General features: G+C 61.6%; 1 protein-coding gene across 12 annotated transcripts in view; it reads right to left on the bottom strand.

Moving 5' to 3' along the window:
* Positions 1-27,490, bottom strand: part of OSBPL5 (oxysterol binding protein like 5) — a 65,586-nt gene that overhangs the window by 14,202 nt on the left and 23,894 nt on the right. For 2 of the 12 annotated variants that reach the window (XM_033861380.2, XM_033861375.2), the window contains exons 2-9: positions 13,449-13,605; positions 12,107-12,189; positions 5,928-6,029; positions 5,558-5,659; positions 4,255-4,458; positions 2,860-2,944; positions 625-796; positions 54-246 (exon numbers count right to left, since the gene is read on the bottom strand). In XM_033861380.2, coding sequence (XP_033717271.1) covers positions 54-246; positions 625-796; positions 2,860-2,944; positions 4,255-4,458; positions 5,558-5,659; positions 5,928-6,029; positions 12,107-12,189; positions 13,449-13,584 — 1,077 coding nt within the window. In that variant the 5' untranslated portion in view covers positions 13,585-13,605. Of the gene's footprint in view, positions 1-53; positions 247-624; positions 797-2,859; positions 2,945-4,254; positions 4,459-5,557; positions 5,749-5,927; positions 6,030-12,106; positions 12,190-13,448; positions 13,606-27,490 lie in introns of those variants that run through there. The other 10 variants (XM_033861376.2, XM_073809329.1, XM_073809330.1 and 7 more) reach the window with 10 other exon arrangements.

The following is a 27,490-nucleotide window of genomic DNA, read 5'->3' as shown; positions in this document are numbered from 1 at the left end:
AGGGATGCAGGGTGCTGGGCGGTGCCCGAGCTCCAGGCAGGGCGGGCTCTCACCTCCCCCAGGTCCTCGTGTTCCTGTACCACGTACGTGGTCCCTCTGCGCGCGGGGCGCCCCGGGGCCTCCGACGGCTCGCCCCCGCTCTCGGCCTTCCGCCTGCGGTCCTGGGTCTCCTTATCTGAGTCCTCAGCGTTCTCTCTCTCTGACTTGTCTGAGAAAGCGTCGTTCTCCAGGGAAGACCCGTTCAGTCTGGAAGGTGGACGGCGCCCGTGGGTTGCTGGTCACGCCCACCTCTGGGCACACCCCCCAGTACCCTCAACCGGGGCACCCTTCGCTGCCGGGCGCCTCAGCCCCATCCCTGTGCTGAAGAGCCTCAGCGATGGGCATTTGACACTATAAGCCCCAGTTCACCGGCGAACACCCTGAGGCTCCCCGGTCCACCTCGAGTGGAGGAGGCCTGCCTCCTGGCCTGGGGTTTGGGCAGCCAGACCTCGGTGGCGTTTGCCCCCCATCTTCTCCCCACGTACAAGGAGACCCCGTGCGGTGGTGCCAGGGAGGGCCCGGGCCCAGGAGTCCCCAGCAGGCTCCCGGGAGAGGCTGGTCCCTGCCCGCCACGCCCCTGCTCACGGGAACAGGTCCTGGTCGTGGACGGCGGCCGAGGCGGGCAGCCCGCAGAGCGAGGAGGGTGATGCATCTGGCGAGGACCCGGGCTCCCCGTCGCGGCCCTGCCTGCATGTGCTGAGTCGCAGGAGGCTGGAGCAGCGCAGTGCCAGCTCCAGGGCGTCCAGCCAGCAGCGGCCTGTAGTGGAGGGGGGGGGGGTCAGGGGCGATGAGCAGCCCCCAGCTGGGGAGGCACCCACTGCACACTGGGGAGCTTCCTGTCCCTCTGTCAGGGAGCCTGCCCGCCCCCATCCCTCCGTTCTTCAACAAGGAGCACCCCACTCCCAGCACACTGTCAGTCACCCACGTCACAGACAAGGGCTAAGGCCAGGATGGGTAAGTGACCCCCCCAAGGTCATACGTGTAGCAAGCTCAGGCCACTCTGCACAGAGGCCCTGTGAGCTCCCACCTGTGGCGTCAGGGTGAGGGCCCTTCCTGATGGAAACTGGCCCTGCGAGCTCCCACCTGTGGCGTCAGGGTGAGGGCCCTTCCTGATGGAGACTGGCCCCCACGGGTCGGGGCAGGAGGGCGTCTCTGCGCTGAGGGCTTTCCTGGCCTGGAGCACAGGGCGGGAGGGGGGCTGGCAGGCTGGGGAGGGGCTGCGGAGCCAAGGCCGCAGACAGGCAGCCCCTGGTGTTGGAACAGCTCCGGGGGGAGGGGAGGGCCAGGCGGGCGGGGAGGCGGGGTGGGGTGGCCAGAGCCAGCCGCCTCCAGCCCCCAGCCCTTATCCTCAGCCCCCTGCAGCCCTGCTGGTAGAGGCCGCCCGCGGGCTGGACCTGGGATTGAAGGACCTTGAACTCGGTTCTTTCCTTCTCCAAAGCCTCAGTGTCTCCCTCCTGGAGACAGTGAATTTCCCTCCCTAACTCTCCGTGGTGCATCCCGGGGCCTGGCGTTGGGAGGGGCGCTGGGGATCGTGGGGGAGGGGCCTGCAGGGGATCGTGGAGGAGGGGCCTGCAGGGGGGGTGGCTCCTGGTCATCAGGAGGACACCCGGCACCCTGCGGGGGGGGGGGGGGGGGCTTCACTGCAGGCTTGGCTGGATACCAACCTTCCAACTTTCAGCCAGGGCTGAAAGGTCATGGTGGTGGAAGGTGGGGTGCTCATGGGAGCAGAACCCGCAGGCGAGAGCTGGGAAACCCACACCTGCTGAGTGGGGCCCGGGGCCCTGACGTGCGTTTTTTGTGGTTGCCCCAAGGGACTAGACATCCTGAATAGCACGCATCCTTCGAGTCCATTCCTCCTCCTCCTCCAGGAAGCCCACCCTGATACCCACAGGGGCTGTGGATGCCCTTCCTCCCTGACCACGGCCCCCGACCCCATCAGGGACTCAGCTCATGCTTCAGCCCAGTTGGCCTCGTCTGCTGGTTTGCTGGTGTTCTCTCGCACTAGATTGCAGGCTCCATGGGAGCACTAGCTGCCCATCCCGTCCCAGGGCCCACGAGGGGCCTGGCACCGAGTGGCGGGCTGGGGAAATGAGGGTGGCATTCAAGGGACCCAGGACGGCCCCCTGGAGCGTGGATGCAGCGTCTGGCCACCAGGGGGTGCCATGGCACCTTAGGGACGGCCGCCTGCCCCAGACTCCCAGCCGGGAGGGCCGGAGCCCAGTGGTCAGGCCAGGCTGCCTCGGGCAGGACCTTGCCTGCCCTGAACTGCTGGTGGGGTGGGAGTCTTCCACCAGATCCCTGGGAGGCGCCGGCCCTCAGGGCTCGGCGATGGGTCGGGGTGTGTGTGTGGGGGCAGCCGCGTTTACTCGGGGCAGCCACTAGAGGGCGCTCCAAACACGTGCGCTGATTTGGGAACCTGGCTTCGTCCCGGCTCCAGCACTTTCTCACCTGCAGTTCACCCAACCTGTCTCCGCATGTGTCAAACGTGGATGGTAACAGTAGCATCTGCTGATTCAGTGGTGCCTGGCACGTGGTTGGCACCCAGTAACTGTTATCTGGTTGCTTTTAAATAAGGTCATCAGATTCGCATAGCAACGGGGGAGACAGTGCTACTGTTCATCTTTTGCCCACGGGGAAGACTGAGGCTCCAGAGAGGGGGCTGGTGAATAGCGGGCTCGTCCCCTGACACCAGGCTGCCTCCTTGGATGGCGGTGAAGGGGTCCGAACCGGGGTCCCATACACCCGGCCTAAACCCCACCAAGGGGAGGGGTGCTTCAGGTGGGGTCACCATGGAGACCAGCAGGGCAGGAAGGTACTCACCGTCCGACTCGGAGGCGGCCCTGAAGATCAGGTAGCTGCTGGGGAGGGGCTGTGTGATGGAGCCCACGCTCTCACCTTTGGGGCCCTGGAGAGGCAGAGACCCGGCGTCACCCAAGGGATGGGCCAGGGATGGGTGGAAACACAGGTTGTGCGGTCATGTGGACCCACACTCAGACACGCGTGGACGCTTCCGGGGCCTCAGGACCCCTAGGCAGGGTCAGGCACCTGACCACGCAGACGTGGCAGGCGGCAAGAGAGGTGAACGGGCGCGGTGCTCGGTCCCCCTTCTTAGCTGGTGGTCCCACCCTTGGCTTTCCAGCTCTGAGCCCCCCACTTTAGGGTGGCCAGAATTAGCATTGTGCAGGTCCAGGACACCCAGTTAAATCTGAATCTCAGAAAAATTACATACATAGTATAAGTACACCCACGAAAGATTTGGGACATAGTGTGGTTTTTTTTTAGATTCCATATATATGTGTTAGCGTACGGTACTTGTTTTTCTCTTTCTGACTTACTTCACTCTGTACGACAGTCTCTAGGTCCATCCACCTCACTACAAATAACTCCATTTCATTTCTTTTTGGGACATACTTATCCTAAAAAAACTTTTTTAAAAAAAAGATTTATTTATTTTAATTTATTTTTGGTTGCGTCGGGTCTTAGTTGTGGCACGCACGATCTTCGTTGAGGCACGCGGGATCTTTCATTGCAGCGCGCTGGCTTCTCTCTAGTTGTGGCATGCGGGTTTTCTCTTCTCTAGTTGTGGTGCGCAGGCTCCAGGACGCGTGGGCTCTGTAGTTTGCGGCATGGGGGCTCTCTAGTTGAGGCACGTGAGCTCAGTAGTTGTGGCGCGCGGGCTCGGTTGCCCTGCGGCATGGGGGATCTTAGTTCCCTGACCAGGGATTGAACCCGCGTCCCCTGCATTGGAAGGCGGATTCTTTACCACTGGACCACCAGGAAAGTCCCTAAAAAAACTTTCTGATCTTCCTCTGAAATCCAAATTTAACTGGGCATTCAGGATTTCACTTGGCAACCTGACCCCCTTTGGTCCTGGGCTGGGCAGCCCCCAGGTTATGAGGGTGAGGTCTGGGTTCAGAGAAGCTGCCCTCACATGGCCGCGTTCCTCAGCCTCTGGACACGGCTCGAGGTGTGATCTCATCCCATGGGGCCCCCAGGCCCTGAGCGCCCCCAACCTCCAGTGACCACATCTGATCCCCCGGCCACTGAGTGACTTAACCCTTGGAACTGTCCGCCCATTTCTGGACTCCGTGCCGCTGGGGCCCCAGGGTGAGCCTCCTGACTGCCCATCTGTGCTCTCCTCCCACACAGCCACCTGCCCCCGGGGGCTCTCTCCTCGCCTGGCCCTCCCGAGCCCCAGGGCTCGCACTGCGGTACCTTCACGGCCCAGACGGACTGGTCCAGCGGGTGGAAGAGCTTGAAGCAGAAGCCGTCCTTCTTAGAGGGCCTCTCAATGAGTTCGCAGCAGTGCAGCAGGACCGTGCCCACCCACTGGCCCACCTTGGGCGTCTTGTAGATGAGCAGCACCCCCGGCTTCAGCACGCACCACAGTTTGGTCCAACTCTTCAGGGTCCCACGGATCTGGGGGGAGGGGCGCTGCCGTCCATGCCTGCCCGGGACCCAGGGGCATCTGGGCGGCTCGGGGAGGGGCAGATACACAGGGCTTTGCGCTCCGGGCAGAGTTCTCTTTTAGGATTTAACAGGAACTCTGAATGACGGTGAATCCAAAGGAGGATGCTGTAGCCAGATTTACTGGTGAAGTCCATGGAGCTCAAGTTCAAGGCCCTGCCAGGGCCCTGGGGGAACTGGGAATCGGATGTGACTGTTGCAATTGTCCGCTGTGTGATTTTGAAACCTGTGATCATTTCTTTTCTCATCCTAAATATTCACTTTTGTACTTAATTTTTTATTCGTGGAGCAGAGAAAAGGAGCCACGCGGGCCCAGGGCTCTGTAGAAGCCCAGGCTCCCTGGTCCCCTTGTCTCCTCTGCCCCTCGTGGCAGCCCCGGGATACAGCAGCTTTACCCCCTCTGTACGGAGGGGGAAACCGAAGCTTGGGAGCTGAGGGACTCTCTCGCTGCCTCAGTGAGGTCTGAACACAACCCTGGTCCTTTCTCCCAAAGTCCGAGTTTCACCTCCCTCCTGTATCCCAGCAGGGGGCTCTATGGGCACTCTGGGACCCCCGCCAGCAGGTTAGGGCCCCCCACCTTAATTAGAAATAGGGTTTCTGCAGATGTGACCAAGTGAAGATGAGGCTGCACTGGAGCAGGGCGGGCCCTGGTCCAATGACCGTGTCCTTATAAGAGGAGAAGAGGACACAGACACAGGAGGAGGCCAGGTGACCACAGAGGCAGAGGCTGGAGGGACGCGGCCACAAGTCCAGGGATGCCTGGGGCCCTCAGAAGCTGGGAGAGGCAGGAAGAACCCTCCTTTAGAGCCTCGGGAAGGAGCCTGGCCCTGCCAGGACCTTGAGTTTGGACTTTGGCCTCTGGACCTGGGAATCATCTTCGGTTGTCATAAGCCACCAGCCTGTGGTCATTTGTCAGGGCAGCCCCAGGACACATACAGTTTGCAGCAGCCAGCATGCCGCACCGTCTCCCGAGTGGCTGGTGACCCTGCACTGTCCCTGGGGGAGGCCTCCCGCGGGAGCCTGGCCAGTGCTGGAACACACACGCGCTCACCTTCAGGCTGTCGGCCATGATGACTACGCTGGGGTCTGTCAAGGCGCTGAGCAGCTGCTTGGTGGCGCGCTTCTTCTCCTGGCGGTAGCTCTCCTTCTGTGCCTGGGCCCAGGGCACCCGCAGGTGGGTCAGGGGAGAAGGCCCTGGGCTGGCCCTCCCGGGGGGCCTTCTACTCGCGAGGGCCTCCACGTCTAGCCAGGGGCGAAGAGGGGGGCAGGGAGAGGACAGGAAGAGGGGGTGTGGAGGTGGCCAGGGTGCACTCTGTCCCCCTCCCTTTGGCAGGCTGGGGTGGAGGTGTGGCCTCACTGGCTGGGGTGCCCATTCATCCAACAAACGACACACCGCGCCCCTTCCCCAGGCCTGGGCCCACCTTGAGAGCTTCCTTCTTGGTGACCTTGGCTGTCGGGGATACACATTCCCTGTCGGACCCATTGCACAGCCTGTATTCCGCCTGCAAGAGAGACTCAGGTTGCTGGAGGGAGGGGAGAAGAGGACAGGTGTGCGGCGGTGAGGGGTGGTGCCGGGCGCAGGAAGCAGGAGGTGGGAGAAAGGCGTCCCTCCCCCTCCCTGCCCCGGGGCGCGGGGGTGGGGGCCGTGAACAGGCCTCAGGAGGTGGGCATGTGAACACGAGCTGGGGTGGGTCACGGGGGCGTGTCTGTGGAACCCCTCCCTGGGGGCCCGCATTGGGCACACAGCAATGACCCTCCCCGTGGTGCCCAGGAGGCGTCCATCTTAGCCATCACCTGGCGCCCAGCCTCTGGTCAGGGAGGGCGCACGTATGCAGTGGGGACCCCCATCCCTAGTGCCCTGACAGCAGCTGCTGGGTGGGGCAACGCCCAGGCCCTCTCCCGACGCTTGCAGGGAGGAGGTGCAGCCGGCCACACCCACCAGGCAGCTGCATCCAGGGATCTGGGGGCGGGTGGGGCCTCGGTCCTTTAACAGACGGGGAAATGGCAGCTGGGGGGGGGGGGAGTGGGGAGAAGAAGCCAGGACTAAAGGCTATGGGCCTGCTTCTGTGGGCCTGCGAGCCCAGAATGGGGTTCACAGTTTGTTTGGGTTTTTTTTGGCCATGCTGCACGGCTTGCGGGATCTTAGTTCGCGGACTGGGGATTGAACCCACGCCCCCTGCAGTGGAAGCCCACAGTCCTAACCACTGGACCGCCAGGCAAATCCCGGGTTTTACATTTTTAAGGGGATGGGGGGGAAAAAATCAACGTGAGATGTGAAAATGATGAAATTCAGATTTCCGCATCCACCAATCAGGTGATCGTGGCCACCGGACGCGCCCATTGTTGGCCTGCTGTCGTGGCTGCATTGGCTCTAACGGCCACGGCAAGTTCTTGCGATGGAGCGCGTGTGGCTGCCGAGCTTAAAACGTTCCCTTTCTGGTCCTTTGCAGAAATTTGCCTGCCCTGCTCGTCCTCTGGGCTGAGTGCCTCCACCCCGAGCCTCCAGGCAAGGGAGGGAGGCCCGGAGGACCAGAGGCCAACGGCCCTCAGCTTCCTCCCTGCGCAAGGCAATGCTCTCGACCGCTCTGCCGTTGCCAGGTCCTCTCAGGTCTTTACTGCCTTTGCTCACCTACTTCTCACGACCACCCAGGAGGCGGGCCCAGTTACTACCCCCATCCGATGGATGAGGAAACTGAGGCACAGAGAGGTGCAGTGACCCCCGAGGCTGCAGAGCCAGGGGCAGGGCTGCAGCCGGAACTGTCCCGGGGACCGGCTGTCCCCACGGCACTACGTGCCAGGCATGGCTTCGGGTGCTGGGGTGCTGGGGTTAGAACAGAGGGACAGGCCGCCCCCAGGGAGCAGGGGCTGAGAGAGGGGGTTGGAGAGCATGTGTGTGCACAGGAACCAGCGCAGCTTCAGGCATTCTTACTACCCACGCCCTGCAGGTGAGGCGGCTGTGGCACAGAGAGGCTCAGAACCTGCCAGACGTCACACAGCTCGCGAGGGGCCGAGCTGGGGCTGAACTCAGGCAGGGATCCCAGGAAGACAGGGACATGGGACGAGGCACCTGGGGGACTCTGCTCTAGAAGCACCCTCTGTGTTGAAGCAGGAGTGGTGAGAAGGAGCTGAGTGACAGGCCTCTGGGGGCCGGGCTGACCCTCCAGCTCCCGGGGAGCTGGGATTCTTATGCCTGGTGCCCTCAGCTTCCTTAGCACGTGCTGTTCCCCCAGCCTGAATGCTCTTCCCTGTTGCTGAGCAACCCCTGCGCCTTCCTCAGGCCCCGCTGAGCTGCTTCCCCGGGAGGAAGACGGCTCTGCCCACCCTGCTGGCATCAGACGCTGATGACACCAGCCACCCCTGGCCGGCTGGGCATCTCCTCCAGTGACAGCCACACAGACGGTTCTGCTTACTGTCGAGAGCTCCACTGGGCTCGGCTTCAACCCAGCATCCCCTTGGCACCAGCGGCTGGGAGCTCGGTGAGCATCTTGGATGAATGGATGAATGAGTGAATGAGTGAATGAACCCTCTGCCGATTCCCTGCCGCCCAGCTTTCCACCAGATGCGGCTGAAAGGAGCTTGTTGGGGGCAACAGAGGAAGAGAGAGGTGCGATTGGGGACAGCGGGGCTGGGGGGTGGACGGGATGGGGCGTCTGTGCCCTGCAACCCTCTGCTCCTGGGCCCCCCAAGCCCCACCGGGCTGGGTCACTGCAGACAGTGCCCCTACTCCTCCATCCTAGAGCCATGCTGGGGACCCCGCCAAGGCCCACCAGACCCCTCTGCTCGTTCCCGAGGGCCACTGAACCTCAAGGCACAGTGGGGCGATAATGCAGCACCCCCAGGAGTGAGACATGCTGCTCAGAACCATGAACGCGGGAGTCTGACCAAAAACCTAAAAATGCCTTTAAAAGAGTGATTTAGGGAGCTTCCCTGGTGGCGCAGTGGTTGGGACTCCGCCTGCCGATGCAGGGGACGCGATTCGAGCCCCGGTCCGGGAAGATCCCACATGCCGCGGAGCGGCTGGGCCCGTGAGCCATGGCCACTGAGCCTGCGTGTCCGGAGCCTGTGCTCCGCAGGGGGAGAGGCCACAGCAGTGAGAGGCCCGCATACCGCAAAACAAACAAACAAACGAACACAGTGAGACATCACTTCACACCTACTGGGTTTAAAAAAGAACAGAAACAAGTGTTGTTGAGGAGGTGAGAAACGGCAACCCTTACTCTCCCCCAGTGGGGCTGTAAAGTAAAATGGGCAGCCGCTGTGGAAAACATTTCGGCACTTCCCCCAAAAGTCAACTATAGAACTTTCTAGAATTCCATCTTGCCACAGAGTTACCATGATGGCCCAGAAATTCCACTCTGAGATATAAACCCAAAGAATTGAAAACAGGGACTCAGATACTTGTACATGCGTGTTCGTAGCAGCTCTGTTCCCAACAGCGGAAAAGTGGAAACGGTCCACATGTCCTCCCGCTGACGAGCGGACGAGCCGCCTGTGGTCCATCCCTCCAGGGGCACGGACACCTGCCACAGCCCGGATGAGGCTCAGGGAGAGGAGCCCGGCACAAAACCCCACACAGCGCAGGGCTCCGTCTATATGGAATGTCCGGAAGAGGCAAATCCATAGAGAGGGAAAGCACAGGGCTGGCTGCAGGGATGACTGCCGCGAGGGCGTCTGTTTGGGGTCACGGAAACTAGACAGAGGTGACGGTTGCACAGTACTGTGCATGCACTAAGCGTCACTGAATCGTTCATCAAAAATGGTTAATTTTGTGTTATTTGAATTTTATCTCATGGAAAAACTATATAATATATATACACATATGTGTGTGTATACATAAAGAACTGCTGGTATATCACACATCTGATATGTTACTATACGTGATATGATACTGTGTTATGCTATATTCTATTGTATATGATATCTAATATTAATATATTAAATACTTTACATTTATCACATATATATTAGAGTTTGTATCTTTCCCCAAGCTGTGCCTTTTAGAACAGTCTCAAGTCGCTCTTAAGAGTCTCGGTGGGGGGTGGGCTTCCCTGGTGGCGCAGTGGTTAAGAATCCGCCTGCCAGTGCAGGGGACACAGGTTCGAGCCCTGGTCTGGGAAGATCCCACATGCCGCGGAGCAACGAAGCCCGTGTGCCACAACTACTGAGCCTGCGCTCTAGAGCCCACGAGCCACAACTACTGAAGCCCGCGCACCTAGAGCCCGTGCTCCACGACAAGAGAAGCCACCGCAGTGAGAAGCCCGCGCACCGCAGCGAAGAGGAGCCGCCGCTCGCCACACCTAGAGAAAGCCCGCGCGCAGCAACGAAGACCCAACGCAGCCAAAAATAAATAAATAAATACATTTTAAAAAATTGTTAAAAAAGAAAAGAACCTGGGGGTGTCCAGAGCTGTCCTTTCTTTCCTCCCTCAGCCTCTGACGTGTTCTAGACCTTACTTGTTTTGTCTGGTGCCTGTCTTCCCTCTAGAACACAAGCTCCAGGAGAGAGGGACTTTCTTTTACCAACGACTCCATCCCCAGCACCCACCGCGGTGTGGGCCTCGCCCAGAGAGGATGCCCAGACATCATTTCTGAATGGGTGAAATCTGAAATTTGAACCGAGTGTTCCTGATAGCATTTGATGCGGTTTTATTGGGTTTAATGTTTTATTGGGTTGTAGAAGGAAGAGCCGTGTTTTCATGAAATAAATCTGTGTCTTAGAAAAATATATGTGTCCGTACACAGATGACTGAATAAACAAAGTATGGTCCAGCCACACACTGGAATATTATTCAGCCTTAAAAAGGAAGAAAATTCTGACCCAGCTACAACCTGGATGAACATGAGGACATTATAGTAAGTGAAATAAGCCAGACACAAAAAGACAAATACGGTGCGATCCACTCACGGGAGGTCCCTAGAGGAGTCACATTGATAGAGACAGAAAGTAGGACGGCGGGGCCCAGAGCTGGGGAAGGGGTGGGACGTGAGTGTTTAATGGGGACAGACTGTCAGTTTTATAAGATGAAAAAGTGCTCGGGGTGGATGGTGGTGATGGTGACATAATAATGTGAACGTACTTAAACTGTAGACTTAAAAATGGTTAGGATGCTACATTTTGTTATGAGTATTTTACTGTAATCTAAAAAAGATTTTTAATTAAAAAAATTCCACACACACAAATGCAGGCGCTCCAACTGCACTCCCAGCAGCCGGCAGCCCTGGGGACCGAGGCGGGGAAACGCTGGCTGAGGGGGGACCCACGAAAGGTCCGGTTTCTTCCCTGCCGGAAGTGGACACAGGGAGGACCGCCACACACTCCTTGTTGGACAGAGGAGGGCGTGGGGTCCCAGAGGAGCAGGCGGTTGTCACTCTGGGTCTCACGGGGCAGCCAAGGTGGGGAGAACTGGCTTCTATGTGCCCCCAGCCCCCCAGCTGCACCGCCAGAACTGGGGGCCGTGGCTCCCCTGGCCTGAGGCCCTTCGGGGAAGGAAGGGCGTGTCTACAACCTGGCACCTGTACCTGGGGCCCCACACCCTCCCTGGACCAGAGCTTCTGCCTGGAGGTGCACGGCTGGGCCCCAGCTGAGAGGCGCTGGGCTGGGGAGCACGTGGTGTGTGTGTGTGTGTGCGTGTGTGTATCTGTGTGTGCATCTGTGTGTGTATATCTGTGCGTATATGTGTGCATCTGTGTGTATGCGCATCTGTGTATGTGTGTGTGTGTGCATCTGTGTGTACGCGCATCTGTGTATGTGTATCTGTGTGTGCATCTGTGTGTATGCGCATCTGTGTATGTGTGTGTGTGTGTGCATCTGTGTGTGTGCATGTGTACATGTGTGCATGTATGGTGTGCATCCGTGTGTGTGCATCTGTGTATCTGTATGTGCATTTGTGTGTATGTTTGTGTCTGTGTGTGTGCCTGTGTGCATCTGTGTGTGTAACTGTGTGTGTCTGTGTGTGTGCCTCTGTGTGTGTATCTGTATGTGCATTTATGTGTGTGTGTCTATATCTCTGTGTCTGTATGTGCATGTGTGTGTGTATCTATGTGTGTATGTGTATCTGTGTGTCTGTACGTGCATGTGTGTGTGTGTGTACATCTGTGTGTGTGTCTGTATGTGCATTTGTGTGTATCTGTGTATCTGTGTGTGTGTATATCTGTGTATCTGTATGTGCATTTGTGTGTGTATCTGTGTGTGCGCGTGCCCTTTCCCCGAACTCGGCGTTGCCCTGAAGAGGGTGCACGGGTGGAGGGCGCAGCACAGACACAGGCAGAGGGAGGATGCGCTCACACCTGGATGGGTTCCCTATGACAGAAGAGCCCAGGGCCTCCTTTTACCATGATTTTCTGTCCCTGAGGCCCCCTGGCAGCCCCAGCCTCCTCCGGGCCCTGCATCCCCGACCTGTGTTACTCAAGAAGGTGGCTTTGATAAACAACTCACAAGCTCTGTGACTCCGTCCCCGGCTCCAGCAGCCTCCCTGACTCAGAGCCAAGGGCTGGCAACGGTGGGTTCGGCCGGCAGCCCTGCTGTCCCCTCCCTCCAGCCACTTCCCATCGTCCCCAGGGCAGGCTCCCTGCCTTGGGTCCTCCCACAGCCGGGCTCCTACCGGTGGCACCTTCGTGGCAGAGCCTGGGGTCGGGGGCCCTTCATCTCTGGGCGGCGATGGGCTGTTGGGCTCCATGTCCTTCCCTGCAAGAGAGTGGCCGGCATGAGGACCGGGGCGTGGCTGCCGGGCAGCCCCTCCGCCGCTGCCCAGTGTGTGGCAGGCGAGGCACGGGCACCGGCACGGGTGGCCTGGGCGGGGCAGGAAGCCAGCCCAGGCGGTGGCTGCGGGACCAGAGAGCTAATGAGCACCAGTCAGCGTCATGAGGGGGTGTCACCGCTGGGAGAAGCCCGGGTGCCCTGGGCGCTGGTGTGGCACACCCTCTGGGGTCTGTAAGACAGGCCCCCTGTTTTCAGTTCAGGGTACCCAGACCTCGCCTGGCTTTCCCCCACGCCCCAAATCCGCTGGCTGGAATTCCATTGCTCCCCAGTGCTGGGCCCTCGGAGGGAGGTGGCCGGACACTGTCCCCGCGCCCCTCCCAGCAGGCTTCCTCTGCAGCTCGCTTGAGCGGGTGGGGGGGCGTGAGGTGTCTGGATTCGACCCTGGGGGGAGCGGCTGCCCGTGCCCGGCTCCGTTTTTTTTTTTTTTAAACATCGTTATTGGAGTATAATTGCTTTACAATGGAGTATTAATTTCTGCTGTATCACAAAGTGAATCAGCTATACGTATACATACATCCCCGTATCTCCTCCCTCTTTGCATCTCCCTCCCACCCTCCCTATCCCACCCCTCTAGGTGGTCACAAACGACCGAGCTGCTCTCCCTGTGCCGTGAGGCTGCTTCCCACTAGCTATCTGTTTTACATTTGGCAGTGTATATATGTAAATGTTACTCTCTCACTTTGTCCCAGCTTACCCTTCCCCCTCCCCGTGTCCTCAAGTCCATTCTTTACATCTGCATCTTTATTCCTGTCCTGCCCCTAGGTTCTTCAGAACCATTTTTTTTTTTTTTTTTAGATTCCATATAGCTCTGTTTGTTTTGAAGCGGGTTTCTAAAGCTCAGGTTCACGGGCAGGAAGAAGAGGCCATGGTCTCAGAGGAGGCCTGAGGCCGCCTGACGGGCCACTCCCACCAGCTCCCTGTGGCTGGTGGTTTATTGCCAGGTCCTTGCAGGAAGTGGAGAAGCAATGACTAGGGGAGAGCCATCCTGACCGGGAGGCACCAGGGGCTGGGGTGTGAGCAGAGCAAGGCCGACGCCCTCCCTCCCCAACCCGGACAGCACAGAGAGGGAAAGGGACCTGCCTGAGGCCACACAGCTGGGCTTCAAAGCTGAGGAGGGCCCAGGCTTGGCTGTCCCCACCCATGGCCCACGTGCCAGGTGACCGGGTTCCCATGTGGACGCTGACCTGGACCCAGAGAGTCGAGCTCATTCTCTCCACCCAGGAGCAGGTTGCGGCTGAGTTTCCGGGGGTCGACTTTCTGAGGGGTGGAGGAGGGCGGACACAGTGAGAAGCGTCGTCGCAGAAAGGCCTCCTCCTTCATGGCGTGGGCACTGGGGGGCTTCTGGAAGGAAGGAGGGGAGAGTACTGGTCACGCCTCACGCCGAGGCTGGGGCAGCCTGGGGCCTGGAGGGGGTATCCTCCACCCGCCCTGGCAAGGGGACCAGAGACCCGCCAGAGAGCCAGGGCCGAGTGGCCGGGGCCACCGTGTCTTACAGTCAGGTCCCCACTCAGGGGACGTCTCAGAAATGGGATGAGGGCCCGAGGGGCCTGCGGGTCACCCAGGGAAGGCTTCACGGCCAAGCTCAGGCTTTCCAGGGCCCATGGCAGAGGCCAGGCCCGGACCGGCCCCGCGGGAGGTTTGGCTGCCACAGCTGTGGCAGGACCCCCTGCCCCCAGGCCCGGCACTAAGTCGGCTCTGGAGGACCTTGGACACGGTGAAGTGGAGCTGAGGTGGGCCCCTGACCCATGCCGGGCCATCAGACTTCCCCCGCTAGGGGATGGAGCTCCGTGGTGGGAAGACAGCGACTGGTGCACGCAGGGGAGGGGGCCAAGGGCTGCCCAGACAGGTGGCCACAGAGCCCCCGGGGGAGCTGGCATGGGGCTGGGGCCGTCCCTGAACCTGGCCTGCCCATCCCACCTAAGGGCGCCTCGAGACCCCGCCTCCTGCCCTCCCCGGCTTCAGCTCCCGGCTGGGTTTCCGATCCCTGCACCCAAAGCGCCTTAACTCGGAGAGGCAGTGCAGGCGTGCTTACGGTGAGGTGCACCCGAACCCACGCTCCACCCAAGACATCACTTCCTGCCCCACAGCACTGCCCAAACCAGCGTCCGGTCCCAAAGGAAGCAGCGGCCCCCGGGGAGCCCGACGGCCAGTCCTTCAGGTGCCTGCCGCGCCCTCCCAAGCCCTGCCGCTGCCCCGGTCTGCCCAGATCAGGAAAGAGGCAGCTCCCTCTGTCTCCTGCCCCCTCGCAGCCCCGCCCTGCGTGGGGCTGGGGCAAGCAGTTCCCAGTGCACGGCACCCCGCCACCGACGTCGGCCCATTTTATGGATGCGAAAATCATGGCTCCAAGAGCTGATGGCCTCGCCTTGTGGTCACGGCCTGGCCGATGTTGGCAGAGCAGGAACTCCGGCTCGGAATCCTGGGTTCTTTCCACTCCCTGAGGACGAGCTGCGTAAAGGCCCAGTGACCGATTTCTAAAGGCCCAGGGGTGCCTCCTGCCGCCTCCCGGGTGGGCCGGTGGCCTCCTGCCAAGCCCAGGACAAAGTTCCCGCTTTCTCCCCTGGCCCTGGGCCTTCCTGGGCAGGGCAGCAGAAACACAGAGCCTTTCCTGCTGTGACAGGTGGGCGAGTGGACCCGGGCAGGGCTTCAGGAGTAGGCAGGGTGGCCCAGGGTTCCGTCGGCAGCCCCGGAAACTCCTCTGTGTTCCCTGCCCAGGGGTCAGAGTGGGGGGGCTCCAAGGCTGCAGTGGGCCCAGGGGCCCCACCCTTCCTAATCACTACCGTGTCACCTGGCTAAGCTTGTCACCTCTGCCATTTCACAGAGGGGGAAACTGGTTTCAGAGAGGTTGGGATTTGGGGCCCCAGGTCGCACAGTTGTTCATTGGCAACGGCTGTGTTTGAGTCAAGTAGGCTGACTCTCAATCCTGGCCCGAGTCCCCCCCTCTCACCAGTTCAGCTTAGCTTCTAGCAAACCCACTGTGGGGAGGAGCGGGCGGGAGTCTGGAAGCCCAGCCCCTGCTTGCAGAGTCTCAGTGCTCGCTCACTGACTCCCCAGGCGTGTCTCAGGCCAGGGAGCCAGCACCTGAGAGGAGGTCCGCCGCGTCTTCCTCATGTAGCTGAGATCTTCCAAGCACCTGGCTGGCAGCCGCGGTGAGTCAGACCCGCTCCTGCCCTGGAGGCCCCAGGACGCGTGAGGAGGGATGACACAGGTAGGCCTTCCTCACCTGGAGCTGCATGTCTCTTAGGGGTTGAGTCTTGCAAACTTGGGGCAGGGAGAGGGGCTCCTGCCCACACATCTCAGCTCCCCCATCTGGCCATGCACCCCGGCTCTACCAGGGCAGGGTGGGGAGGGCACAGAGGTCACTGGCTGCCTTTCTCCTCCCCCAGCACAGCTAACCACCAGCGGCCAGTGGGACTCATTAGTCTGTGAGCCCCACCATCTGCTCATATATACCATCCTCCGTTCCACCTTCCCTCCCTCCTTTCCATCCATCCATCCATCCAGCTAGCCAGCCACCCATCTTCCCACCTGCCTATCTGTCCATCCATCTAACCGCCTAGCCACCCATCCATCCATCCAAACATCCAATCATTTAACCATCCATCGATCCATCGATCCATCCGTCCAAACTCTCTCCCCTCCCTCCTCCGTGAATCTCTCTTCTCAGAAGAGCAGCCTGATTTCCCTTCCCCCCTTCCTTCCTATTTGCCCAATAATCAGGTACATCAGAGGTGACATCCAAATGGCTGAACAGCTGGTCCAGAACAGACCCCCACAGATCCGAGTGCAGTGCCGGCGGGCACCCGTGGATACCCCCTCTGTGTCCTGACACCCCAGAGCAGGCGCGGGCCCCCAAAGGCCCCCCTCTGACCCACTCGGACAGCGAGGTGGCCCCTCTCCTTCGGCAAGGCCTCAGGGTGTACACGCAGCCCCTCGGCCTTCCCAATGCCCACCCCTGGCTGCTGTCTCTGATCTCGTTTGGGGTCAAGGAGGGAGAGATGCTGCTTCGTTCATTTCAGAGCTAAATCCAGGGCCCCTCTCGCCAGAGGCTCCACACTGTGTTTAGAACACAGTCCGGCCTCTGTCTCCTTGTCCCTGTTTTCCAGGCCGTCAGGACCCCTGCCCGCTCCTCCCACCTCATTCCCTGCCTGGCTCTGTCACCCACTTGCCCCAGACACACTGGCCCCCGTTATGTTCCTTGAACACGCTAAGCCAGTGCCCACTGGGGCCTCTGCTCTGACGTCCCCCGCCACCGAACGCCCTCGCCCACATCTCCGTCCGTCCGTGTGGCTGGGTCCTTCTCAAATTCCACTCTCCGCTCAAATGTCCCTTCCCAGAAGGTTGCCACCCCTCTGTCTCGCACAATGCCACATCCCCGTGGAACAGTCCAAGTCGCTGGACCGTTGCTCCTACATGCCTTCTTCTGTGTCAACTTTCTTCCACCCCAGGATGCAAGTTCCAGGAAAGGGGACAGCACTGTCCCTCCCGTTTGCTGAGTCTCCCCAGGGCCGGGAGCAGGGACTTGCAGCGGGCGTGGGCGCCACTCCGCTCCAGGGCTTGGGGACCCCAGAGCCTGGGGTGAATGAAGGCAGCGGAGCAAACGCCCCTGGGCTTCGTCCCTCCTCTGCGGGTTAGGGGAGGAACCTCTGGCCAGCGTCAGCTTGGGGGCCGATTTTCACGGTAACCCTGGTGAGGTTCCTGTCCTAGGCCTCCTGCCATGCCTGGTGCGGCCGAGGACTGAGGCCCTGCCCTCCAGGCACTGGCAGGAGGCAGGAGGAATCCGGCACCTGGCGGGTCTGCGGACCCTTGGAGGCTCCAAGCTGGGAGGACCGTCAGCCCGATGCTGGGCTGACCATGACCTTGTCTGCTGCTCTGCACCTCACAGGGAAAGCTGAAGGCTCGTAGCCCAGGGAGCACAGACCCGTGAGGATGGGAGCCAGTCCATGAGGATGGAGAGAGGAGGGAGGGAGGCGGATGAGGAAGTAGACTCCCAGGCTGAGCCAGCAACCAGGGACCACACCCGCGGCGGGCAGCTATCTCCCTCTGTCCTGGCCTGGGCTCCAGCTGCCCAAGGGCTCAGGGCACGCTGTCTCTGGGCCCAGCCCTGGGCCCTTGGAGCCTGGATTCTGCCCGCCTGAGACATCTCGGGCCACCATGTGCCTTGCCCTCACTGGCCTCCCCAACCTCTGACGGCTGGCCTGTACCCCGACCACAGTAACAGCCCTCCGTTACCCTTGGTTACTGGGGCTCCGTTACACTTGGTTACTGGGGTGACGCTTGCCCGTACACAGCTCGCCCTCGGCCTACAGTTGCCTACATTCTTCCCCCGCTGCCATAAATGAGGCTGCCGTGGCTTCACCTGGCCCTCGTTATTATGAAGTCCAGGTGTCTGAGGGGACACTGTAGGGTCTGGAGGAAGGAGCCCAAGGGCACCCTGACACGGTGAGACGGCCCCCGACACAGCACGTGAGGGGGCCTGAGCGTGAGGGGCCCTGACATCCCTGTGCGGGAGCCTCGGGTGTTTCAGCAAGAGGGGGCCCCCAGCCCAGAGGCCCCCGGGCCCCCTAAGGGGGAGCTCAGGAATCGGGAGGAGGGGCAGCGGCTGGGGAGAAGGTCTGTGGCCTGGGACTGCCCAGCCCTGGCCAAGCCTCGGGGGAGGGCTTTGCAGGCCTGAGCTCAGCAGGGAAGCCGCTGCAGCCCCTGCTCAGACCCAAGACCAAGCCAGCCCCGGGGCTTGGGAAGGCGTGGCGGCGGTGCCCACGCTGACCCGCAGGGTTGAGGGCGCAGGTGTGGTCAGCTTCCTGCAGGCCCTGGCAGTGGTGGTACCTCTGGGGGACGGCGGGCTGTGGTTTGCTGCCGGAGCCCTCGCGGCCCACCCAGCAAGCAGGAATCCCAGCCCTGGAGGCACACGTGCCCCTGGGGACAAGCCCCCCGCCCCTGGGACCGCCAGGTTTGTCCGTCTGAGCAAGCTCCTTCCCATGGAGGCAGGCGTCTAGGCGGGCCCACCCCTTGGCCCGAGAAGCTCCAGGACAGGCAGGGCTGGCCTCCCACCACTCCTCCTCCCGGCTGGTCCCCGCAGAGGGAAGGAACCCTGACCCTAGCCCTCTCGGGGGCAGCACGTCTGCCCGTCTTGGGGCCCGAGGCACACACCCCTCGTGTCTTAGTTCAGTCCATGCGTTAACTCCCCGCCGGGCTGGGCTTCCGCCGTGGGGCACATCCCAGCTGATTCCTCGACTGCCTGAACCCCTGGATACCCACTCAGGCCGGGCACCCGTAGGGCCGATGCAGCATTTCCAGAATGAATCAGCTCACGCTGGCAAGGGGGCTTGCGAGGGGTCAGGGCTGTCGCGGGTCAGGGAGTAGCCCTGGGGGCCCAGAGCAAGGAGGGCAGGGGCCCCTCCTGCAGCCCTGCTCTGGGCAAGGTAGTGGCTGTCCAGGCATCCAGGGATGGACCCGCCTCCCCGGTGTCCTCTGCGTCCCAGCAGCCTCCTTGCAGCCTGCCCCAGACTCCTGTGCCCCGCCTGCACCCCAAGGATGCAGAAGGCCCGGGCTGATGGGCGCCATGGGGGCCTCGAGTGAAACATCACTGCCAGGAGCCATTAGGGTCCTGCAGCCGCAGGCGGGACGTATCCACGGGTGGTGTCTGGGTGCAGCCCTGCCCGGCAGCAGGGGCCGGACAAGCTGAACTTCAAGCTCTACCCCGGCTCAGGAGTCTTCCTGTCAACCGCAGGAGCCTCCTGGTCTGCTTCCTTAGGGCTCCCCACTTCCTCCTGCCCCACTGCCACTCCCGGGCCACCTGGGAGATGAGGGGGACAGATAAGGGAGCCCAGGACGGGAGGCAGCTCCGACTTCCGGCTTGGCCGCCCTCACCCCGCACGGCCTGAGCTGGCTCCTCGGCTTCCGTTTCCCTTCTGGGGCACGAAGGCCCCCCAGCGTCGGGGGCAGACGGGTCCCACGTGGTGCTGGCCCAGAGTAGACGGGGTATAGGTCAGGCTCGGCCCCGCCCGGGCCAGCCCCATGTCCCTGAGCTCCAGCACTTGCTCGGGCACCTGGTAGGTGACAAGCTCTCTGTCCCTAAACAAGGCCGCCTGGCCAACATCAAGGCCTGGAGAGCTGCACAGAGCCCACCCTGCCCCACCTGGGTGCCTGCACCCTGCCCCTCCCCTCCCCCACTGGAAGCTGCCTTCCGAGCAGTTATTTGCCTCTAAACACTGTCCCCTCCCTCCACCACCAGAGGCCCACCTTCGGGCCAGAACAATGTGATCTTTGTAAGGAAAGGTCTTCTGTGCCTTATCTGCGAGCATAGACAGGATGCCCAGCCCGCTTATCTGGGGCCAGAATCCGCAGAGCCGCCTGCAGCTCTCGGTGGGAAGGGCTGAGGCTCTGAGAAGGAATCCAACAGAATCTTGGACTCACTTCGCATCCCACCTGCAGGCGCGGAGGTGGGGGGGACAATTCTGAGCCTGGGAAAAGGTCCAGTCCTGCCTGTGGGACTGGCTGTGTGGCCTCAGCTGGCCATGCTCGTCTCTGAGCCCCTATTTGTAAAGGGGGGGCTCCTCTGAGTGGGGGTGGCAAAGTCCCCTGCAGAGGCCGAGACGGTGAACCCAGTGTGAGTTCCTGGCTGCCTGGTTAGCTTTCTCACCAGTGGCTGAGTGTCACAACTGGCCTAACTGTGCTAGAGGGCAGGAGGGCAAGAGTTCCTGGGCAGGGGAGGTGCGGCTCGGGCCACGGGGGGCTCCTCTGTTAATTGGTGGGCGCAGGAGTAGCAGGCGCTGGCAGCCCGGCCACCGCCAACATGCCTGCACTCACAGTGCACTCACTTCTGCTTGAACAAAACGGATCGTAAAAGGCGAGGGGAAAAATGCTCTGAGATCACAGATAAGCTCAGGGATGAAGCCTCGTGAACCCACCCGCTTGGCTCTCTGTCTGCACACCCAGTGGACAGGTCAGCAGATCCCAGGGAAGGACAGCAGCCATCAGTTAAAGTACAGCAGCCATCATGTCAACACCACACGTTTGCCTTCCAGACACTTGCTAAGGTCCCAAGGCTAGTGGCCATGAAGTCCCTGCCAGGAGGCCCCTCATGAGGTCCAGAAACATGTCCCGGCTACCGTCCCCCAGCTGGACCTGGCATCTGGGCTCAAACTGGGCAGCCTGAGCAGCCCCCATGGGAGCAGCGGCCCCTTCAGCGCACTGTGGCCTGTGGGCGCATCCCTGACGGGTCCAGACCGGTGTTCAGAACTTCGGACCTGTGCTGATGGACCCCTGACGCGTCCCAGGCCCTTTCATAGGTATTATTCCATCTGATATGATTCTTATGATATCGGAGAGCTGAGGGTAGCAGATCTCATTTTAAAGAGGCCCCGAGAGCAGAAAAGACCAGCCTGAGGTCCAGTGGCTTGAACCGTGCCCGGGTCCCCGCGAGGTGGCAGAGCTTTACGCCCCCAGTCCCCGTGCACCTTGAAGATGGCTGAGGGCAGGGGCAGAAAGGAAGCGGGGTACAGCATCCTGGGGGAGGTGGTGGGAGCCGGGTCTCCCCCAGAGAGACAGCTCCCAGACAGGCCACCTCGGGGTGCCTGAGCCCTGCGGAGAGGGGCAGGAAGCGGCCTGCCCTGCTCGAGGCCTTGCCTGGGTGTTCTCGGCTGACTCAGCCAGATCACATGGCCGCGGGTAGGGCCAGGCCCTGGCGCCCGCCCACCTGGCTTCCTGACCGACACGGGGCCAACTGGCACACTCAGTACCACGATCGGCTGGCCTGGGCACCGCCCACTTGCCACTTCCTCTGCATCAGGCCACTGCCGCCCAGTTCTGGGAAGCCCGGGCCACTGTGGCCTGATCGGATGTGGTCCCCGCTGCAGGCCTGACCCCACCCTGTCCTACCCAGACCCTGCCCGCCCACCTGTCCCAAATGAGAGTTTGAGTTTCTGATGCAAACTGCATCCTGGTCGCAGTGCTCTGGGACGGGGAGGGGGCGGTGAGAGGACGGGTGCTGTGCAACCAGGCGGGAGTGCAGGGCAGCGGGGAGGACGACGGGGAGGGGAGGCAGGAGCCCCCCAGGAGAGGGGCTTGCCGAGGGTCAAGGGTTGGGGCTGCCCACCCTCAGGTCCAGCATCTGAACCAGGCAGCTGGATCTGGGCCCCCGGGGTGACCTCACGCCCGAGGCACTGCCCGTGCCGCGGGGCTGGCTGCTGACATGAAGTCCTCCGCACACTGCGGGGCTCTCCCAGGGGTGCTGATGTCTCCCGGACATCCCCTGTGGCCTGGCTCTCCCAGCGGGGCTTCTGCTCTGCGTGCCCCCTCGCCCGGGAGACACCCCCCAGGCCGCTGCCTGCCTGGGTGGTGGTGGCTGACGGACAGCAGTTAGGCGGCTGCCCTGGGGGTCACTCGGCCACAGATGGCCACCCGCCCATCTTCCCTCATTGCAGGGCCGAGCCTGGGAGGGAAATTCCAATAAGAAATTCCAATAAGAAAAGGAGAACAAAGTGGGCCAGGGGCTGCTGTGGCCCAGCCTCCCTCCCAGCAGGCAGGGAGGGGCATGGAGGGGGTTGGGAGAAGAGGGGAAGTGGTGGGTCATCGCCGACCCTGAGAGGATTCTGGGGGCTCGAGTGAGCCTGCACTCTCCTCCAGACCCCTCCAGCCTCAGCCTCTCCCCCTGCCCACCCGTGCTCCCCCCATGGGACCTTCTGCAGCTGCTCCTGTCCTGGTGGCCCTGGGGCGGGCGCTGAGAGGGCCTGAAAACTAGGTAGGTAGGAGCCGCGGCCCCTGGAGGCGCAGTCGTCCAGTAAACAGAAGGAGACAGGCCAGGAGGGCTGCCAGCGGATGGGTGGGGCCGAAGCCTGCTGGGGGTCCCCGGAGGGGGGCACTGGCCCTCGGCGGTGCAGGGCGGGAATGGGCACAGCCAGGGCTCTACCTCAGGGCATCTCTGTCAAGGATCTCCCTCCGCAGGGGAGAATCTGGCCCAGGTTCCCTAAGCAACACCCACCATCTCGGACTGTGTTAACCCAGAGTGAGGCCCCCAGAAAAAGGGAGGGGATGATTCCAGCGGGCCCTCCTTGGTCAGACTGCTGGGCTCTGCCCTGCGCGTCTCAGCAAGGGGTGGCCCAAAGGAATGCTCTGTGAAGGGCCAGGGCCGTGCCACCGGGGAGCGGTGCCACCTGGGAAGGGCACACACAGCCCAGCTCTCCTCTGTGTCCCTCGGGTGATCGATGGTGTGAGCTCCAGGCAGGGCCGGGCTCATGCGGGGCTCAGACAACCGCCCTCTGGGGAAGGGGAGTTGCGGCGCCCACAGCCCAGGAAAAGGCAGAGCGTGTGCGGAGGCGGGGGGGCTCCTGAAAGCACCTAGAAGCTCCCTAAGAGACTCAGCAATGTGGCCCCCCAACTTGGGTGGGGGGCCCCCGCCCCCGAAAAGGCTCAGGTCTCCCACAGAGGTCATGGTGGTGGGATCCAGAGGTGTGGGTGCAGCAAAGTCTTCCTCTCCCCCAGCCCCTGCCCGTGCCCCAGCCCTGCAGCGTCCCTGGAATTGGGTCGGGCGCCCCTCATCCAGCACCTTGGCCACACCTGAGCAGGCATCACTGTAGCTCCTGCAGGGAGGTGGCCGCCCCGCCTGCTGGCTGAGAACGCTGAAGCACGGCGCGGCAGGGCGCCCCCAAACCTGCTCAGGACCCCACACGAACACCAGGATCTCAGCCTCATCGGGTGGGGGGGTGCAGCCTCCGTCTCCTCCTTCCTACCCCAGCCCGGCTGACCCGGGCCGGTTCTGAGTGCGGAGAAACCCTGCCTCTTGCCAAGAAGAGGCGCCCTCACTCACGTGCCACCTTCACAGGCTCGCTGGTGGGTCACCTTAAATGCCAGCCAGCCTGGCCCCCGGCTGCTCAGCGCTGGGTCGGGGGTGCACGCTGGCTCGCTCAGGGGAGGTGAGGGCCTGATCTCGCAGGACCCACTCTCAGCAGCCCCTGGTCCTGTGCTCTTGGGTGCGTGAGGTCCACGGAAATCCAATGCCCGCTTTTCCCACAAGTCGCGCAAAGCACACCCCAGCCGGACTGTGCCCAAGGCTGGTTCTGGGACATCGACAGAGCGTAATCCCCGCACGGTGTCCACCAGCTCGGCCTGGCCTCGGGGCCCTCCCCCACCAGAGAGAGGGGCACCGAGGACCCAGAAAGCCTGGACCCCCGGGGACGGGCAACGTCTCCCCACCCACCATGCTGTACAGCATCGAGCCGGAGACTGGGGGCCTGGCTGGGGCGTCCAGGCTCCCTGATGCCCAGGCTCGCGGCAGCCCAGGGTTGGCTGTGGGCACCTCGTTTCTGAGACCAAGGAGGTCACAAGGAGGGCACCTGGTTAATTTTATGCATCCACTTGACTGGGCCACATGGGGGCTCAGACATTTGGTCAAACACGATCCTGGGTGTGTCTGGGAAGGTGTTTCTGGATGAGGCTGAGCCTCCGCATCGGTGGACTCGGTGGAGCACGTGGCTCCCCGCGCTGCGGCTCCCCGCGGTGTGGGCGGGGCGGGCCTTGTCCAATCACCTGAAGGCGTAAATAGCACCGAAGGCTGAGCCCCCCCCCCGACTAAGGGCATTTCTCCTGCCTGATGCCTTCGGACCGGGGTGTTGGATTTTTTCTGCCTTCAGACCTGAACTGAAGCATCCGCTCGTTTCCTCGGTCTCGAGTCCGCTGGCGTTTGGAGCGGAACTAAACCACCAGTGCCCCCGGGTCTCCAGCTTGCGACCACCCGCAGATCTTCAGGCTGTGCAGCCTGCGTGACGGTACGAACCGATTCCTTTTTTTTTTTTTCTTTTGCGGTACGCGGGCCTCTCACTGTCGTGGCCTCTCCCGCTGTGGAGCACAGGCTCCGGACGTGCAGGCTCAGCGGCCATGGCTCACGGGCCCAGCCGCTCCGCGGCACGTGGGATCTTCCCGGACCGGGGCACGAACCCGTGTCCCCTGCATCGGCAGGCAGACTCTCAACCACTACGCCACCAGGGAAGCCCCGAACCAATTCCTTATCATAAGTCTCTTTCTCTCTCTCTCTCTATATATACGTGTTTATTACGTATAGATTATACGTCTACAGATACATACACCAGAGAACCCTGACCGACACACCCGGACGTCAGGCTGCCCTCTCCTCCTGCTATGATCACTGACAACACGGCACAGGGGCCCGTGATAAGAGCACAGGTGTAGCCGGCGGGGAGACCAGCCACGCACCTACTCAGTGCCTCGGTTTCCTCGTCTGTAACAGGCTGATGGCAGCACCCGTCGTAGGGTTATCGTGGAGTCGAGGCTCACAGAGGGTTTAGAGCAGCAGCACCAACAAACGTGAAGTACTACCGTTTGCAGCACCGAGTCCTGAAGAGACAAGCCTGGCGTCAGGAGTGCAGCGATGGCCGGGGCCGGGGAAGGCTTGGCGTGCGGCTGGATGAAGACAGCACAGGCCCCTTTCCGGGGAGCCGTCCATGGGGAAACCAAAGCCCTCTGGGGGACTGAGGCTGAGAGGTGGGCTCCCGACAGAGCTGGGAAGACACCGCCACGGGGCCACGGAACACAAATGTGAGGGTCAGCGTGCACGCGTGGGCCCGTGGCCGGCTCCTCAGCCGGTTTGCTTGCTGGCCCCGGGGATCCGGGCGGGCAGACGCCGTGCAGTAATTATACTCCAGTCTTGTCCCAAACCAGCCTCGGCCACACTGCAGGTGGAAAACACTTTGCACAACGTGTGGGAAAACCGAGCATGTGATCTCAGGGAAGCGGACCCGCCTCCCTGCTCCCCACACTCCATAGGACGTGCAGCCCGGCACGCGGCTGCCAGCCCTTATTTGGTGTCGACGTTGTAGCCCCCGGAGGGCTGAGACAGAGAAGCGTGATCACAGTCTGGGTTAAAATAACTGAACTTATGCCAAGAACCAACTATTTACAACACACACTGTAACTCACAGAGAGAAAACAAACTTATGGTCACCAAAGGGGAAAGGGGGGGGAGGGATGAATTAGGAATTTGGCATTAACAGATACACACCACTCTGTATAAAACAGATAACCAACAAGGTCCTACTGCACAGCACGGGGAACTCCACTCAATATCTTGCAATAACCTATAGCACAAAAGAGTCTGAAAAAGAGTATATATGTGTATAACTGAATCACTTTGCTGTACACCTGAAACTAACACAACATTGTAAATCAACTATACTTCAATTTAAAAAGACAGTCTGAAATTTACAAAAAAAACAAACAACACTTGCTATAGAAGCCACGGGCCACCTGGCTTAACATACAATTCTATTGCTTCCTCTTTAATGCCCAGCTGGCTTCGGACTCCACAAAACCCCTCCCTGGCCTCGTCTGAGTGGAGGGTGAAACCTCCTTTCCTAACTGTTCCCCCCGAATCTCTCCTCTGAAGGAAACGAGCTCCAGATCCAGGGCCGGGGCCCCCTCTCTGCCCCAGATGCAGTGGAGCATCCTTGGGCCGCCCCCTCTGCTCCTCGAGGCCGGAGGGGGAAACAGAGCCTCATTGGGAATGACCTGTCTCTCGGCACCCTTAAGAGCCTTGGTCCCATTCCTGTGCACCCAACCTGCTCGCTTAGGGGAAACCGCTTCCCCTTGAGCCTTCAGACAAGCGGGTTCCCCGCCCACGGGGAGCCCCGGGGGACTCACTGAGTGGGACTCACCGCCCCTGTCATGACTGCTCCTGGCGAGGACGGGACGTGGCTCTCATGACCCAAGTACCAGAAGGCGAAGACCCCGGGCTCCCTGCTCACCTGGGAATGGCCGGCACCCAGCTCCCTCCAGGAGCATCTGCACTGGGGGAGGACATGGACCCCCGACACCCTCCCACCCAGCACTGGGCCAGTGGGGTTTCCAGTAGGGCTGGAGCTCATTCTTACATAGCCCTGGGGTGCAGGGCTCACCGAGGTTTCCAGGAGTTGGGTTCTGGGGGGGTTCATCATAACTTGAGTGCGTGGAGAGGGCAGGAGGGGGCCCAGCTTCTCTGACGTCCAGGGCAAATCCTTGCATAAACTGAAAACTCCCTCTTGCTGGACGGTCCCAGTCCTCAGACAGTGGCAGCTCCCCCCGGGGCGCACGCCCCCCTGCATCGCATCCTGCAGGGCACTGAAGGAGTCAGCAGGTGGGCGGCGGGCACCATGCCCCTCCTCCCCTCCTGCCGGCCTCCCACCCTGTCCAGGGGCTGGGAGGATCCTAGGTCTTGGAAGCAAAAATGACCGCAAGCGTTGCAGTGCTGTTTTCCTGCCTTTTCTGCATTTTACAGATGCAGTAACTGAGGCCCCAAGGGTGAGCTGACTCACCCGGGGACATGTGGCCAGGTGGCACCGCCCCCTCGACTCCCAGCTCACCTGGGACGCCCCGCTCGGCGTCAACCCCAGGGGAAGGGCTGCCCACATCTGCCGGGACTGTCCTGAGAGCCAGAACAGGAACTCCAGAGAGAGAACGTTTATTGGGCTGCAGGTCCGTACAGTAGGGAAGCCCACTGCCTCCTTGCCATGTCCCCAGCTTTCCCGGCCCCGCCGCCTGCAAGAGCCCAGGACCCCTCTGGGTGGATGGGCCGCCCTTCTCTCCCCCACGTCCTGTGCTCCTCCAGCCACTTCCCCTGCAGCCCGATCCGTGAGCACCTACTGTGCGCTGTTCCGCCGCCCTGGCCCTCCTGCAGCCCAGCCCGCAGGTTTTAACTCGGGGAGGGGCTGTCTGCACTTCCGGCTGGAGCTCACGGGGTCTTCCTGCATGGCTCCTGGCGCCCCTTCAGCGTCCAGTTCAAGGCCTTGTTCAGCACTGACCCGCTGGGCGGGCAGCTGCTGGGGCGGGAATGGAAGCCCTGCCTTCCAGGCCCTTCTGGGATAACCAGTAGAGGCAGTCCCCCTACCCAGTGACCCCCCAAGTCAGGCTGTGGGCACCCGGTCACAGCCTCCACCTGCCACTCCCTGGTGGTTTCTGGGGAAACCCGTTCTGTCAGCTGTCATGCGCCTGGCGGAGAAAGTGGCCTTGCCGGTCAGGTAGGACCAAACTGGCACCGGGCCGAGGGCCCCTCCTTGTCCTGCCACGGTAGGAACAGTCCAGGAAGGTGACCTGACATCTCAGGGATGTGGTCACCAAGCTTGCGGACCCCCGGCCCTGCCTCCAGACCCTTTTGCTCACTGGACCCTCCAGCCCACCGTCAGGGCCCAAGCAAACCCCACTTGAGGGCGTCCGGCTTCCTGGTGCCGAAGTGTCAGTGTGA

Source organism: Tursiops truncatus, chromosome 8 (genome assembly GCF_011762595.2).
Source record: "Tursiops truncatus isolate mTurTru1 chromosome 8, mTurTru1.mat.Y, whole genome shotgun sequence".
NCBI classification, from domain to species: Eukaryota; Metazoa; Chordata; class Mammalia; order Artiodactyla; family Delphinidae; genus Tursiops; species Tursiops truncatus.
This window is presented reverse-complemented; position numbering and strand designations above follow the sequence as displayed.